At 35.2% G+C, this 18,184-nt stretch overlaps 1 protein-coding gene across 14 annotated transcripts in view; it reads right to left on the reverse strand.

The window, feature by feature from the left end:
• Positions 1 to 18,184, reverse strand: part of DOP1A (DOP1 leucine zipper like protein A) — a 64,531-nt gene that overhangs the window by 25,112 nt on the left and 21,235 nt on the right. For 12 of the 14 annotated variants that reach the window (XM_090136079.1, XM_031611294.2, XM_031611292.2 and 9 more), the window contains 11 exons: positions 17,241 to 17,349; positions 15,458 to 15,578; positions 14,706 to 14,825; positions 13,138 to 13,252; positions 12,736 to 12,765; positions 12,084 to 12,317; positions 8,374 to 8,995; positions 6,006 to 6,280; positions 5,172 to 5,324; positions 1,751 to 1,851; positions 237 to 496 (listed from right to left, as the gene is read on the reverse strand). In XM_090136079.1, coding sequence (XP_089992205.1) covers positions 237 to 496; positions 1,751 to 1,851; positions 5,172 to 5,324; positions 6,006 to 6,280; positions 8,374 to 8,995; positions 12,084 to 12,317; positions 12,736 to 12,765; positions 13,138 to 13,252; positions 14,706 to 14,825; positions 15,458 to 15,578; positions 17,241 to 17,349 — 2,140 coding nt within the window. The remainder of the gene's footprint in view (positions 1 to 236; positions 497 to 1,750; positions 1,852 to 5,171; positions 5,325 to 6,005; positions 6,281 to 8,373; positions 8,996 to 12,083; positions 12,318 to 12,735; positions 12,766 to 13,137; positions 13,253 to 14,705; positions 14,826 to 15,457; positions 15,579 to 17,240; positions 17,350 to 18,184) is intronic. The other 2 variants (XM_031611293.2, XM_090136081.1) reach the window with 1 other exon arrangement.

Raw genomic sequence — 18,184 nt, forward strand, 5'->3', positions numbered from 1 at the left:
CATAAAACATACTTTGCATGAGAATACAAATATATTGCCTTAATATATTACAGCAATTAAACTTCAAAAGTACTTGGGACACTTAGATTTGAATTAAAAAACACACAAATGCATACGTAAGCAGCAGTCACACTTTATTTCTCCAATTACGCTAAACAAAATTTGTATTTTAAATACGTAAATAACAAATTAAAGAATTAACTAATGAACTTTGTGGAGTTTCCTTTCGTACGTACCATCAGCACAGCTAAACTTCTGCATAAAGTGTTTTTCATTTTCTTCTTCAGGGTGATAGGGAGACTTAGTCCAGTAACACTCAGCCTGTACTCGCTGAACAGAAACACGTTGAGTTTTTGGATGAAGAAGCAGTAGGAGCAAAGGCTCAAGGACCCTTGCAATATCATGTCTTTGAAGTACTTGATTTAACCAAGCCTGTCCCACTGACCAAGTAGAACCATCCAAGCTGTTAAGGCTGTCCAGCATGATAAACAGAGATCTAGAACAGGAAGAAGAACGACCCTCACATGTTTTGTACTACCTAATATAATCTAGTTTGAATCTGATACATGACAAATCTCTATGCATTAGAACATATTCCAGTATACTTTCCATATAAAACACTATTGTCTTTGGAACTCCACAAGTCCTAGGTTTTGCATTTTAGTCTAATCTACTTAAGAAACTGCCAGGAGAAGCTAGTAATAAAGTCAGTTAACATAGCTCTCGTAGTAATAGTAGTATAGTCAAAGTATTTGTTCAGCTCTGAGCGTAGCAAGGTTTGGTTGCCTATAAATGCAATCGTAGCACAAAACAATAAAATGCTAATTCACACAGTTACACAGAAAAGAAGACAATTCATTAAAGGACCTTCTCTTCAAGAACTCATAGAAGTGTATTTGGCTTCTCGGTTTTTCCTACCATCATTATTTTCTTCTTTTTATAGTTTTAGCTCTTATTACCCTTTCCTAAATTTGGAAAAAATAATATGTATATATATATATATATATAGGACTCCGAATTTTACCAACTGTTCCACGTCTTCCAGTGATACAAGTTCAAAAGCTCTGCTCTTAGAGTGAAGTACAGAATTTATCACCACTTCTGCAGTGAGTCACAGAATCAAGACAAAGAGATAACCCTTTTCATCTGCTTCGTACAGTTAAGTATGCACTAGAAAAATCAAGTAAGGATTTTCCCACAACAATTGTGTTATCTGAGGAAGATGAGTCTAGTTCAAAGTCTAGATCATTCAGTTCTTTCTAAGGTAGCCTGACATCAGAGATCAGGAGATCCCTTGCTGTTTGTGTGACACTGTACACAAATCACAGATTAAACAAAATAACTTTTATTGCTAACTTGCAAATGTTCTTTAGTTTTCTTGTTACTTTCTATTTTCATGTAATTCATTTTTGTGTGGACTTATCTTGCCTTTTTTTTTCTTTTTTTTTAAACTAAATCACAGTAATAATTTATAATCACAGTAATATTACATTCAATATATAAATAGCAAACCAGTCCGGGAATCAATCATTATATGACCATTCCCTGTCCTACTCTATCACCAACAAAAAAAACAGCTTCCATAATCATCACTGTGAAAATAGTTTGCTTAACTGTTTTATTTGCTTCCTTTCTGGCTCTCAGTTACATTGTATTTCCTAAGTGCTAAACATTATATGCTGCCAGTATGACTTAGTTAAAGCAATTTTGCCTCAAAGCTTTTAACTGGATCACACTTGCCATCACTAACCTGTCAAAGGTACGGCCAAAGGAAGATGACTTGTTAATATGAAGATCACGAGTGAGATGCCATAGCACTGCAAACTTTGCATGAGCTTCCATTCTTACCTTCTGTGAATCAAATTATAAGTTAGATCTATCACAGTATAGCAACTTTTGACAACAACTGGAGAAAAAGGGTATAGAGCAATCTAAAATATATCAAGTGCGTATTTTTAACAACTTTATATATTCAAATCCTGTCTTCTAATAGTAAAAGCAATAAAAGAGAACATATCTTTGTGAGCAACTTCAGCAACATTAAAGATTGTCCCCTCTCTTCATCTTGACCTTGTCTGCCTTAGTTTCCAGGTATTTTCAAGTCATACTCAATGTATTAGCTTGAACAATACTTATCTTATTCTCATGAGCTACATGTCTCTGTTTTCAGTTAGTTTATCTACATCTCCACTAGAACGTTGGTAAAGAGAGAGCAGGAAAAAACATACGTGCTCTTAAACAGGAAAACTCAAGGATACAGAAGCAGAGTAGCAGACAGAAAAAAGTACTTATGGATAGTTAACCAGCTTGTACTGTCTGGAATCATGAGATTAAACGCAGTAACCAAGGAAACAAGGGAATGAAAATGTACTGGCAAGGGAGACATACAAATTCCCTCGCTGTATATGATAGAATTTATCAAGAAGATACCAATTTTCACTAGAGAACTCATAGTTTTGTTTTTTACAAAGAAAACATGATTACTGCAGCAGATGACTTCCAATGACTGCTAATAACTTGAAGAATATTTAATGGTGAAAATGGTATTAAACTAACAATTTTATGCCTTTCTCTCTTCACTGCAGCTGATCAAGGAACGAGTTATTAAGCAAAACTGTAAACACAAGAGTGAATGCCACATCATGATAAAAACATATGGGTAAATCTGTTAAAAATAGCTTTATTAAAAAGCCAAGGAAGCTACTAATCACTTGCAGGACTGAACAAGCAAAGTATGAAAATCAGGATGGGTATACTGAAAAAAAAAAAAAAGTCAAATACAATCAGCATTATACTAAGTTAACAAAAGTCAGACAAGATGCTGATTGATATTTTCACTGTTTCTTTTTAAAGCTTACAAAAATGAGACCAAATCACAGACTGTGATAACTGTTATAATCTGGCATATTTCCACACCTCTTATATAACATGCAGTTTATGCTTTGCAACAACTAACACCTGCTGCCACTTTAACACAAGTTTTAAGTAAAAGCTACAAAAAATAAAAACTAAAAAACGTACATTGTTTGATGTTCATTAAAAAAAAAAAAAAGAAACAGGACTTTGGAAAGAAAAGCATTTATTTAGAAAAAAATGTGATTTCTGGGAAGAAAAAAAATAAAAGCTGCTGCAATATTTACAGTTGCACAAAACTTTTTGCTAAAACTTACTGAATAAAGCGAAAATTCCACTTTCACAAGGACTCCATGGAAGCCCTTGCAATCCATGCTGGTAAGATGCAAGTTATTCTCTTCACTTTACATTTAACAAAAATGACTGTATGTCCCACAGCAGTTCGCAGACCAGTAAAATACTTTAAAACTATAACTCATTAGCAGTTTTATCAAAATGCCAAACTGTGAACTGCAGTGATTAACAAATTGGCTCACAGTTGCTTTTGTTGACCTGGTTACCCTGGTAGAAAGGCAGAAAGGTAACTTCTGCTAAATGACACAGCCTGAAAACTTCAATGCATTTAAGCAAGGAGTGACCTATAATTCATTCACAAAGGTCACTTATTTAAGAGTTTAAAACACTAGCTAAAATGACAGCAAAACAGAAGCTATCATTATGATAGTCAAGGTAATTTTTAAAAAACAGCCAGCAGTGAGTCAAGCAACCTCTGAACAGCAAAAGAAAATGGGAGAAATCCACTGAGGTGTATCAGAAGCAAACATGATAGCCTGTGCCAGCAGAACAAGAGATAGGACAAGTTGCAAAATAATAACCAGAAACCAAACATCTGCCATATAGGCAAAAAAGCAGCATTCTTTTCACTAAGAGGTTCTTTTCAAATTGTACTCCATGGCTGTTTACAGGAGGCAGTGATGGAAGATAAAGACCTTCAAGGAAAGAGAAGTTTTAGCAGCATACTGAAGAAAGGCACACAGACAACTCAAATCTCAGGTGCCATGTCACTTAGAGAGGATTAGGCAAGCACCATATTTCCCATGGACAGATGCAAAACAAACAAACAAACCCTAACAATTACAGCAGGTTAGTAGATAGCCTGTAGAACAGACAAATCTGAACACTTAGCATTTAACTCTTTCAATGATACAACTACAAAAGAGAGGGGCCACATAACTGTAAAGAAGATTCTTCAATGAGGATACCTAGTTACTGTAACATCCTTGCTTCCTAAAAGGGAAAAAGAATCTCACAGGAATGCAAATAATTAATGAAGAGAAATGTCAGAAGATGAAGCTCAAGCATACAGCACAGCTCTTGGGATCTGCAAGTAAAATACACTTACAACTACTCTTTTCTCTGGTATGTACATTTATTTTTACAGAAAGAACCATAATCAGATAACGCATGAATGGCCAGAAAGACAAGAAAAGACTTGCTGCCAAAAGAAGAGAAAGGATATATGGCAGAAGTGACACAAGGCAGAAACAAAATAATACCATCAGACTCAGCAGACTCACTAAGTTTCTCACTGTAAGGGAAGGAACTGAAAGCAAATCTCATGCTTTACATGGAAGACAGTGACAAACAGAAAGGCAGTTAAGGAGGGCACCTTGACCCAGAGACAGGGACCCACACAGTGTTGAGAGAAGAAATTGAAGTCTCCCGTCTCCCCTATGAAAAAAGTGACAAAGTAGTTACCAAAAAAAAAAAAAAAAAGTAAAAATAAATTCCTCTCTCTTTCTCCACATATTGTGCAGGTAAAGAAGGAGAAAAGCACAGACACTACTTTAGACAAATTGTTAGAACAAGATGCAAGAGTCAGGTGAAACAGGAAAGAGTATACTAGGTCAGAAAAAAAAGGTGGTAAGGATGCAGCAAAATGAAGGGACCTTAAAAATAAAGAAGCTGTTCAGGGAAAGAGGAGTTTGTTAGAAGAATTGCCATTAAGAACACTTTTTATATATTTCTGAAACACCAAGACATCATGGAAACAGGGATCAGATACAGAGATTAGGTTAAAATTTCTTGCCAGTGAGAATATAGGAAAGAAGGTATGGACGGTGGATCGAATATTCTGCATGTAAGATAAGAATATTTTTAACATTTGAAACATACTTACCAACACAATGCAACATTTTTAAAATGCTGAAGTTTATTTAGATCCTCCACTGAGGTACCAAGTCCTTTTTCCAAATATATTTCACTAGTATCAAACACATACATAAAGCCATCTTTCAGTAACCACACATACAACTTACCTTGTCTCTATGAGTCAGCTGCTGACTAATAACATCTTCACAAATGCTAGAAGATGGAACAAGGTTGTGCAGCTGGTAGAAGAGCTCCACACTCTTCTGATGATGCTGAGGAGTTCCATCACCCAGCTGGTCCCAAAGAGTTAAAGCTATATGCTTTGGACATGAAAACAGAAGTTGCAAGAGAGACAAGTGAATGAGTATCATGCCTTGTTTTGTTCTGAACTATGCTGAGTTCTATGCAGTTATGGGAAATGCATATGATGATGGCTTATGACAAAAAGGCAATCTATAAAACTGTTCTGTTTTAATTGTATGAACATACACAGCTATTTGAAACACTGCAATAGCTAACCACACAAAGAAATTCTGTTATGAGTCAGAACTCACAGGTATCTCCAGAAATAAATTTCCACTTGAATATAATTAACTACATAATATACCCTGCTCCTGATTTACATTTGTAATTTACAAAAGGTAATAAAAAAATGCAAAGCGTGGTCTACCAGAGTCATAAATCATGTATATCTATCTCCACTTCATACCTTTGGTAGTTAATGATTATGTTCAATCAGCTCTCATTTACATTTGAATTTGTATTTTGAAAATAAGTTTTTTTTTGAAAATAAGGTTTTCACCCAAGCAGCCAGTAAAACAATCACAGTGGGAAAAATTACTACACATGTTCATTTAGAAGTCAACACAGATTACAACTCAGAACACTCAGCAAGGAAAACTTTTTTATCAAATCAAGAACGGCCAAATGGCAACAACTGTCAGTCCTCATCAGTCAAGAAAAAAGTATAAAGAAAGCATCAGTGAGGCGCTGCGCTGTACCTTAAAGAAATCTGTCTTTTCAGCCATGTATCTTAGATTGCCTTGTGTGAGAGGAGGTCTGATGACCACAGCCACTCTTCCCTGGTTAGGACTAAGAGGCTGAGCTGTTTCCACATTGTTCAAATTTTCTCCAGTGACGAGTGCAACAGATTGAGTCAATCCAACCAAGTCCATCACAAGGGAAATAGTTACACCTTGAACGCTGAAATCACTTGCTTGCTTGCAAGCATTCATTAAAGTCTGAAGCCACAGTGGGGGCTGCACTTGTTCACAGTCTGAAATAAAAATCAGATATATATTTTTGTTTAACAACAACTTTGCTATGAATTTTTCCTTCTATATTTCATAGCCATCAGCACATTTGTACTTTTTCTTTCATTTTTCAACCTTGTCACCAAACCTGTTTAGTAAAGTCCACACAGAAGAGATACTTCCTGATGTATCTGTCTGAAAAATTAGCTAATCAAGAATGTAATCTTGTAACACTTCAAATATTTAGTAACTAAAAAACAGAAAATTTGAAGAAGGAAGAGCAAAATACATTGTATAGAATTGCATCCACACAACTTCATACTTAAAGCAAAACTGAACTTTTAGTAGATTGCATCTCTCTGCATTCACTGCCCGTCTTCAGGGCATCCTTAATTGGTAAATCACGTTTCAATACTGCTGCTTATAGTCTGTAATAATTCACACACAAACATGAGTTGGTTCATACTTATACATACACACAGAAACATATCCACATAAAGCCTTTTCTGACAAAAAAAATTGAAAGAATGTACTGGAAACATGTAAATGTAGAAGCATCCACAAAAAATGATGCTTTCAGTGTCAGAAAATTGATCCTACTGGATGAGACTTTGTTTTCTGTGTTGGCTGTTGCTTTCTCCTTCTAACTGTTCCCACATTTAATACTACACACTATCCTAATAATCTAAGAGTTTTTCTCTGAATTCAGTATCTTTATAGACAGTCAACTCAAGTGAATAATGCACCCTTTTACCTTAGGGATACCAAACTATTTTTTCTTAAAACGCCAGAAAAGCTTTTTAATAGGTAAACAGTTCTACAATTAGGCACACATGAAGACATGTTATTTTTAAAGTACAAATACAGCATCTTCTTAGAATTAAGGTGATTTCTAATCTGTATAATAATTCTGCCAAATAATTTAGAGCAAATATATACCTAACAATCCCAGATAACATTCTATTGTTTACAGATACAAATATTGTTTTGAGACTGAAGATGTTAAAAATGGAATTGAGTCAATTAATAATAGCACACTTACTTGAGAAAATGAGAACGCAGCAAATTTTAAGTACAGTTATATTCTCTCAATACAAGATTAATTTGGCTCCTTCACATAAATAGATTGATGACTCTCACTATTGATTAAAAGCAATTGAATCATCATCATTATAACTCAAAAGCATTTTCCAAACTTAGGAACCCTTCAATACTAACAGCTTCCACTGCAGTAAAGAAACATAGCAATAGATAAAGAAAAGGCTGGCGTGTGAATTACAAGAAGTACCTTCTCCTGTTTTCCAGCCAGCAGCACCTATAGAAAGCAGGGCTCCCTGGAAAGCTTTACAGTCCCATTCCCACTGCTACTCCTGTCTGCCATTCTGCACAATTTATGTTCACATCTGAAGCAAAACCAAACCCTTTCACCAAACCTCAACCACCTGCAATTTATGTCTACTCCTTAAAGCCAAACTGCATAACAGACTCCAAATGCAACACTACAAATGAGAAAGCTCAGCTGGCTAATGAGCAATACAAATTTAAGACACTTAGCAAAGTATTGCCTTCATGTTCATGAGATACAAGTTATTATTCAAGTTCTATGGGTTTTCTCCTTTGGAATTCATAAGACAATGATGACCAGAAGTGTACAGAAATGTAATAAACAGGTTGCTGATATTTCAAAGTTTTCTCAATCATCTGCCACAACACTCAGTGGTAGGCTAGTAATATTTGGGAAAAAAAAAAAAAAAACCACCAAACCATTAATTATATATTTCACAGTCACATTACACAAGGTTATTACAAAACATTCTTGGATTCACTCAGTAAAAAGGAACACTTGAAAGTCTAGGTCCTACTCTAAGGCGTCAGTTTGTATAATTTATATTTGTTATCCCAATTCTAACTGGTTTCAAATCCCATCCCAGCATTGTTACTGAGGAAATCTATGAAGAAAGAGTTAATTTTCAAAAAGCAAACAAATCGATAAAGAAGGAAACTTGTATTTCTGAGGGAAATGGTAAACAGGAGCACACACAAAGAATTAACACTATTATTTTAAAAATGTTTTGAAAGCAAGAACTTTAGAAAGGAAGAACAGAGTCCAGCTTACCAACTTCAGGCTTGCCAGGATGTAATTCTGAAGTACGGTTTCCCTCAGCAATGTAAACGGGAAAGCTTGAACATTCAAGATAAAGCTGACAAGCAGCAATAAAGGCAGGAAGGTATTCTTTTGGTGAATTTCTCTTGTTTGTTTTTTTCACCTTAGCGTCTCCTTGTGGTTCTCTATCCCATTTTGTCTGTCTTTGTTCTCTAGCAGGGTCTACCGGAAGCTCTGTCCCTAAGGGCTGAGACGAGGAATTGCTCTGACTGATATACAGGTTGATAAATCTGGTAAGAAACTGTTGAACATACTCCAGACAACACTGCATTGCGGTCTTCTGTACCGTTTTCCCACTTCGAGTTGCTGTTCCCTGTGTTACTATGGAAGGAGGCTGTACAACAGTTTCCTCAGATCCCACGGTTGATGCTGTCTCAGTCTCTGAGGATGTGCTACCTATAATAGGAATGCCAGGTGCACCATGACCTTCATTTAGTGCTCTGTCAATGTCATCAGTAGTATCTGCCTGGTACTGTACAAACTCTGTGAAGCCACTTTCTGATGATCGACTGCTCGGAGGATTTTCACCATCTTCAAACACATCATTAGGATTCTCGAGAGAAACTGATGGCACCTAATTAAGATAGAATTTAAATGACTGTTTAAAATTGGTTATTTATTATTAAGAAAATATTTGTCACAAATGTATCACTCAGTTTTAAATCTATTCCTATAAACACATTTTCTGCAAAATAATGTAGATTGTTAAGGGCTTTTATGGGCTCTTTCAGTAAGCTTGGCAGATCAAATGATAAAAAACAATTTGAAAAGCACTGTTTATCAAGCAAAATAGTTTAAGAATAGAAGTGCTTATGATATGAAAAAACTTTAACAAAAATAATAGTCAAGAACTGTGAAATGCACAGGTACTATTTATTTATAATGTGTCATGAACCAAAATATTCATACATAAAAGAAATACCCTGAATTCTAGCAGGAAGCAAAAGACAAACAATGCTGCCTACGGTCACCTGAGCTGGTAAGATTCTTGTTGTACTTTAGATTTTAGCATGTTCATCTATAAAAAGGAGAGATATCTTAGGACTGCAGTCCTGGGCAGTCTGGTCTAGCATTAGGTGGAATGGTTGGTAGCCCTACGTGTGGCAGGGGGGTTGGAGATTCATGATCCTTGAGGTCCCTTCCAACCCTGGCAATTCTGTGATTCTGTGTGATACAGCAGTTTTCTGATCAGAGTAAAGAATGACCGCACGCAAATGAGGTAAAAAAGATATCAGGAAAGAAGAATGCAAAGACTTAAGGGTAGAAATGTATACACTTCTTTGATAATGCTTTTGAAGATCCCATTGTACAAGCAAAGCATTAGACATTTCATCGTTGAAATCTAAAAGTAGTTTACATATACACTAGCAATACAAGAACAACAACTACTAAATTTCTTATCATTGGGAAGGCAGGATCAATCAATATCAACCAACATCACAATGATATATTGCCAAAATAAAAAAAAAGAGATGAGCTATGTTGATGTAAATGAAGGATAACAGCTTTCATAATGTAAAAAAAATTCTTCACACTTCCATAGTTATACCAGTACATTCACTTTGCATTACAAGTAATCTATTAACTTGGGATGGGAATCTTAATTCTTAAATGCATGCACAGTTTAACTTTAGCTTCTTTCCTTTTCTGTACCTATTCTGAGGCCTGGAAACTCAGGATATATCTCAAATAAAATATTATAATTACTAGGGAAAAAAACAAAACAAAACAAAACAACAAACCTTTCATTTAAGAACTATTTTTTCTTTCTAATTGGAAATGTTTAACAATCCCAAAGATACAAGAAGGGCTGCTCCAGATACAACAGCTCTTCATGATGCATTACGTTTCTCAATTTTGTATCAGTTCAGAACATGTGCATAACTAATGAATAAACTCAAAAAGATCCCACAGTGGCTTTCTGTGCTGCTGTAGCCTCCTGTAGCCTTGTTGGGAACTGTTAGCACAGTCTCTATTTGCTGGTGAGCACAAGGTGAATAGAGACACAGTTCAAACAAATGAATTCATTAAAAGGACTAAATGCAGGCAAAGAACATGCCTACAGGCTTCTTGTTGAGCTCTTTTACCAGAGACAACAGATTCTGGCTGAGATCTAACAGGCCCAGAAGTCCTGTACTTGATAAGATGTCAGACAGCAAGACAAGTCTTAGATACAGGGTTTGGGCATAACCTAAAAATCCAAACAAGTAAAAACAACATAGATATCATAATACATAGTGCATTACATCTTGCTTTACTAGAGATTAAGTAAGAATCATCAAGAAAATTTGCTTGAGATGGCTTTCACTATCTCCATGTTAATACATACTAAAATGCTTGGAAAGATTTAACAGGTGACTCTCTCTTTTGAATTATAGCGTACAAGAGACTAGAAATATGGAAATTAATTTCATTGTTTCTTTCAGCAAAAGCCATGATCACACATCAGACAGTTATAATTGAAAGAAAAAAAGACAGTGAAGGTTCAAGAGACAACCCAATCAAAACAGACTTTTATTAAAAAGAAAATCACTGCAAGCTGGCTAGAAAGGCCACTAAGTTGGCTAGAAAGGATAGGGATAGGATTCTAAATAAAGGATGGATAACGGACAAGCTGAACATGAGTCAGCAGAAGATCCTTTTGGTGAAGTCCACACACTGGACTGTATTAGAAGTGTAACCAGCTTGTCAAGGGAAGAGATTATTCCCTTTTGTACAGCAGTTTTAAGGCCACATCTAGAATACTGTGCTCAAGTTTGTGTACTGGAGGGAGTAATCTCTAACATATGGAAATCCCAGTCCTCATTAAGATAATCTAACAGTGCAAACAAACTGTACAGAAGAAGTCACGGAATCTTCATTTTTGGAGATACTCCAAACCAAGTTAGATACGATCCCAAGCAACCTAACCTAATTTTAAAGTAGAATCTAACTTTGAAATCATTCTTGCTTTGAGCAGTGACCTCCACCTATCACTTGCAATCTTTGTGACTGCATGATGTTCCTCTACTTTTTTCAGCTGGATCTGCATTCACACAGATCACACAGTGAATGCAGATCTGTCGGAGAGGAAGGATTTCAGGGCATGCCACTTAACATACCTTGAAGTGGCCTGGTTGCATGAAACACATTAAAAATGTTGGAAGAGAAATAATTGCTCGTTGGTTTGTACCTTCTATTTCTTTATTCAATGTTTATTTATTCAAATTATTCTAAGAACTTGACAGTAAAACAACTGATAAGCATTAATCTGATGCACATAAGTTGAGTGAGAGGAGAATTAACATGTGCCAGACAGATAAGCAAAGTGGAGAATTCTTTCAAGTCCAGTTACTCTACAAGATCAGACTACTGAAGTGCATTCAGTGAACTTCAAACAGCAATTTTAGTTAATTACTCTGAAACACTTCCAAATCATAAAATTATATATATGTAATATTAAATCTAGGTAAAAACCCTTAAGAATCAAGACTGTTTACAATTACAATGATGTAATTTCTTTTGATGATCCAAGTTTTATATGTATATTCCTTTATATTAAGCTAAATATAATGAAAGCTAGTAGTCCAACACTGACTTAGAAAACCCGCTTTTCATTAAAGGAAAACAGACAAACAAAAAAAGTACCATTTTTTTTTTATATGCACAATATAATCACTTACCTTTTTATTTTCCCATTCTTTGATGGAGCTGCTGTGTCCACTAGGAAGCTGCAATGTACCATCCATACCAGCAGAGAGCAGTGGAGGTTGAACCTTACTAAGGATCTTCGAGCAGAGTCTGAGAGAATCTGTAAGCTCAGACAAGTGCAAAGTGTGAAGATGGCTCGTCAATGCAGAAATCATTCTGAGCAACAGCTGAGGCAAGTGTTCTGTCTGTATTTCAATATAGGTCTCCTGAAAAAGAAATAGTACATCTCAGGTGTTGGAACACAAACTCTACCTTAAAATTATTTGCTATAACAAAGTTACTTGCCATCTGATTAACTGTGTTCTAAATGCACTGAAAATAAAAAAAATAAAATAAACAAAAATTAAAATGAAAATCTTAACAAATAAGAACTACGTACTTACAAAAATTTAGAAAATTAACTTTACAAGCAAGTAACCAACAAATACACTTATTTCTTTCAGAATTGTACATCACGCTCACTATATATGTTACAATGTATTTTAATAAGATAATATTAATAAGATAAAAATAATACTATTATTTTAATAACCATAACATACAAATTTAAGAACAACAACAACAAAAAAGATAAACAAAAGTGTAATAAGTATAAATAAATGGAAAACAGGCCGATTGCCATACCTGACACAGCACTCTCATGCTTCTAGTAGGCTTTGAAATGAGAAAGCAAAGAATTGAAGAAAGACAGTATAGAAAGCAAAACAGTTTCAACAGTCATTGCTACATTAAGCAATGCCAACAGATGATACATTATCATGACATTTAAAGGAGTCTTAAAAGAAAGTTGCGTATCTAAACTGACAAATAAATAGTTACAGAAGACTATGCTTGTAATTAATACAATGCCATTTTGAGAAAAAAAAACAGAGGACAAACAACAAAAAAAAAGGTTCAGGTATAAGCATCATAACTTCATTTAAAGATGCCCAACAATTAAATCAATTTAACAAAGCAGATATGCTATTTCCGTAGACTTAAAACATATGGTATTCCAGTATTAGCAACAGATAAAGCAGTTCTTACCAAAGAAACTATATCCAACAAAAAATCCACTAACAAGCAGAAATTTGTCAGGGGTAACTCAGACTGTTCATTACCACCTGCAGGCCCAGTCTGAAGTCTGGCATGTAATGTCCTCCTGCAAAATTCAAACAAAGTTTAAACGTCATTTTTTTTCTCCTCTTATATTAACCATGTTACTGTAATACTAAGCTGTGCACACGAAAGACAATCCTTAACAGAAAAAGAAGACTTCTTGTTTGTTTGTAAGTACCTCACTTGACCCCACTGTGACTTCTACTGGAAGCACGCAACAATTCCTTCACTGTAGAAGGGTCTTTATTCATAAAATAATGAAATGCAAGCTGAAAAAAATTGTATTTGCACACCACCACTTACAGCAACACTTTATGCCACAAGCATGGTCACCAATAACAGAATTAAAGGAATGGGGCTACTGAAAATTGTTATTTTGAAGAGATCTAAAGCCAAGGCATTAAAAATTTAAGATAAAAATAACCAAAAATAAAATAAAAGGCCCATGAAGCTTTAAACCTGCACAAAATGAAAACAAAACAAGCTCATCTGAACATTCACTTCACTGTCAAATACCTGCATTGCTTTACTATGAACAAGATGACTTTTATAATTTAGACAAAACAAAAACACCCTCCAAAAGCATGTTGCTATCTGAAAGTATGATAAAGGATATGAACAAAGGAATTTGTTTTTCCAATTCATTCACGAGGCTGGTGAGACATAAGTTCAGCCAAAGTTTTGTTTAGCAGTCAAGAAAGCTGCAATGCTTCCAGGTGCAGTCCCACCAATGCAGAGGAAAGGGACAATCACTTCCCTAGCTTTGCTGGCCACACAATTCCTGATGCAGGCTTGGATACCGTTGGCCTTCTTGGCCACATGGGCATGCTGCTGGATCACATTCACCAGCTGTCAATCATCAACCCTAGGTCCTTTTCTGCCAGGCATCTTTCCATCCACTCTTCCCCGTGCCCATAGCACTGTATATGGTTGCTGTGACCCAAGTGTAGGACCTAGCATTGAGCCTTGGTGAATGTTCTGTGACTGGACTCAGCTCACTGATCCATCCTATCCAGATTCCTCTGCAGTGAATTTCTACCCTCAAGATCAACAGCCCATCCCCTCATCTAGATCTGATAAAAATGTTAAACAAAACTGTCTCCAGCACTGAGCCCTGGGGAATGCCACAGGTCAGTTGCAACTGAATCTAAACTTCGATCACGTGGACTCCTTGAGCCTGGTCAATGAGGCAGTTCTTTACCAAACTGTATACTTTTCCAAGCAATGAGCAGCCAGCTTCTCTAGAATACTGTGAAAAACTGTGTCAAACGCTGTACTAAAATTCAGATAAACAACATTCACAGCTTTTCCCTCATCTATTAAGTGGGTCATCTTGTCATAGAAGATAATCAGGTTAGTCAGGCTTACGGCCTAGATGATCACATTTACATTAGGTTAAATTCTATGAAGAAAACAAAAAGAAAAAAAAACAAACAGCTATAAAACAAAAGATAACTTCAATTTTACATACACAGACAGAAAGTATTATGTCCTACCTACAACACTCTTCAAACCAACGAGCAATGTAATCCCACATATAATAAGGCTCAAAGGAATTGAATAGGAGATTGGCAGTTTTGATCAATTCTGCTGTTTTCTTGTTTTCCCTCAGTTTGCTAAAAAAAAAATAAAAGAAACATTTAATATTTTTATGCTTCATTTCTGAGTTACTTAACCACACACCAAGTTTATCCACCAACAGCTGATACTGATGAATCACCATCTCCCCCAACTCCAACCCTGCCTTAGGGTTCAGTATACCAGTAGGCTCTGTACACCCATGTCTATTCATGGTTGCCAACCTCCTGTCTGTTTTCTCATTATCACTCCCCTAGTTGTCCCTTCCACACTTGGGGGCTTCCCTCTTCTGCATCTTAAGACAGTCATCTGAAATCTTAAAATACTTTCTATACTTCTATCTTCAATTTTATTCTGTGATAAAGCCCAGCAAAATACTGAATTTCAGCTGTATCAAGCAAGCATTTTTGACAAAAAAGAAAAAAAAAAGGAGTAAATTTCATTCTAAATATTGAAGAAAAAAAAAGGGAAAAAAAAAAAGCGATATCCCTGCAGACCTTAGCACAGAACACAGAAGTTGCAATTGCTATCAATGGAACCCATATCAGGAAGAAAACAAGGTCATAGTCTCACAGGCTTTGCAATCATGGCCTAAATACAGCATGGTTTCAAACATGAAAAGGCTTTTTTTTTATTTTTAAATACAAAATACATTCCACATATCGTTCACCTGCTTAGCTGCGTGTGATCTTTGTTGAAAGAAGGCTCTGCCTGAAGCTCCAGCTCTGTTTTGCACTGTGTATATAATGTTCGAAATACTTCAATCAACACATCCTCTAGGATGGCAGGGCCTAAAGAAAAATATCAGCAATTATAGTCTTGTAAGTTATAACACCACAGCAATCCACATGTGAAATTTAACAAATAATTAGCTACCTGTGGTTGCTGAAGCCACAGAATTCCTTTAATTCAATTTCATAAACTACACAAATTTCAGAAAGTTTTTTTTTTCTCTTTGCTTTCTAGAAATAAACAGGCAATTACAATAACCAGAACTATAATAAATCACAAGAGAAATCTTTTTCTCATATGTATACAATGATTGCTCGCATACAAACACATCTAGTTCAAAAGCAAAACACAATAGCATAGCACCTGTTCAAGCAGACTCCCAGGTATTATTAGCTTCATGTAAATGTGACTTCATAGGTTCCTAATCAGAGGTAGCTTTTAAACAACTATTTTGGAATACCTGCTCAGAAGCTAGCTCATGCTGTTAATACACAAAAAATATATTCAAACATTTTAAAGCAAATAATGCAAGATATAATATTTTGAACATCTTCCTTATAATCAAGGCATGTTTTGTTTAATTCCATCTGGAATTATTATTATTTCTATCTAGAAATATGGGATTTTTTTTATTAAATATATATATTTTTTAATACTGTCAGCTTTAAATCTGAGCTAAATTCTGAATTTTACGGGAATAAAAATAATTAACAACCAAACAACTCCTTTGAGATTAATCAATCAGTTCAAAAAGTGATCCTGATGAAATATTTGCCTTCTGGTCACGTCGTTTAGCCTCATTTAACTGCCTTCAGTGACAGTACGATCACTGAGTCAAGCTGAAATTCTACTAGCTTCTTCTGTGTCACTTTGCTGAAAGAATTCTCAGAGCTGCACTTACCTTATGAAAACATCATGTGCACATTGCCTCTGAAAATATAAACTGACCCCAGAAATCAAAAATTATCAGGAAGACAACAAATTCTTGCCAGATATTTTGTTCTTTGTAGTCTGTCTTAAACACTTCCTTCTCAAGTTGTATCCTTACAAGTGATGCATTTTTAAGCTTTTATTATTCTGCTCTCAAGTCTTAGGGCAGACACAGAAAATTCTGCTGATTTTTAGTCACCTTCAAAACTGTTGTAGTACAGAAAAAGGCTTAATTGTTGTCAGTTCTTTCATCTGACCTACTTTCATTCTCAGTCCTTTGCACTTACCTGCTTAAAACTGCATGTTAACAATTAAAAGAGTGGAAAACATAAAAATAAAAATCAAGTAATACTTGGTTCATTTACAGATAGTAATTTTGTAATGAAGTGTTTTGTTGCTAATATCTCTGATCTCTATGTGTAGGTTAGCAGAAGGAACATATTATTCCCAAAAGCAACACCAGAGATTTAAAACAGTAAAGTCACTATTTGAATAAAGAAACGAGAAATAGTGTATTTGCATTTCTTTCAACATGCATTTATTTCTGCCTATGACTTCAGCTTCCTGTTCCCAGTGGTGAATGTAGAAGAAAATGATTATGAATGAGGATAAATCTAACAACCACATTAAATAATTGGCTTGGAAGATCTAGAAATCCAGCTAACTGGCTGATACTAATGCTGTCATTAGGAATACAGCTTTGTTTTAATTTGACCAACAGAAGAAAAAAAACAGTTATGCAAAGTCATGTAAAACAAAATAAAGACTAGAAGTAGTAAAATGAAAATTACCCAGTTCAGGCTTATCCAGCAAACTGATAAGAATTCGAAAAGGCTTTAAGTCTTGCATTAACGTGCTTTCTTCTCCATGTCCATTAATTTGTAATATTCCAGTCATGGCCTACAAAGAACAATAGTGTAAGAGAAAAAAGAAAAACCAAACAGAAAATAGTTTTTGAAGAAATCAGCAGGGCTGCATATAAATGGAAAATTCTCAGTACTGGAAACTGGAAATTATCTCACAGCAGCTCATTGTCTCCAAGCTTTAACATTCTCTCAGTTTTGTCTAGGAGATAAAATTCTCATCTAGAGAAATATTAACAAATATATAGTATAAGTCAAAAGAAAATTGAGAACACCCAGTAACTTATTTTAAATAGGTAACATCTCACAGTTTCTTGAAAATAAAAAAGACAACAAGAAAATTAATGAAGAAACTGGTTGAGAATGTAAGGCAGGCAGATGTAGAATTTAAGGAACAAATAAAAAATAATCTGTCCATCTAGCACACACACATCTATATTGTATATCACTTTCTTGACTAAGTTGAAGAGACAGCAATGACAACTTCAAAACAAACAGAAAAACTGAGTTGCTACACTGAAGCAGTTGAGGGTACAAGCTGTAGAATTAAAAAACTAAACTGCACAGATTCAGTTCAGTTTTCTCTGCTGCTGACATTCCTTTTTTTTTTTTTTTTTTTTTTCAGCTCCTGCAGAAGAGAAAGAAGGGAGAGAGGAAATGAGGCAGGAAAACAGACTCAGCTTTTATATCCACTATAAATCAGATGGTATAAGCCAGTTTTGAAAGAGAAGTCTTCTGTACCGCAATGTGCCTTTGGAAGGTCAGAATTCTCATTACATTATCTCAGTGAGATGGGAGGAATAAATGAATAGGTAGACTGATAGAGAAGGCAGCAAAAAAGAATATTTTGAAGTCTTTTGAAAGACAGCAAA

Source organism: Phasianus colchicus, chromosome 2 (assembly GCF_987193195.1).
Source record: "Phasianus colchicus chromosome 2, bPhaCol1.hap1.1, whole genome shotgun sequence".
NCBI classification, from domain to species: domain Eukaryota; kingdom Metazoa; phylum Chordata; class Aves; order Galliformes; family Phasianidae; genus Phasianus; species Phasianus colchicus.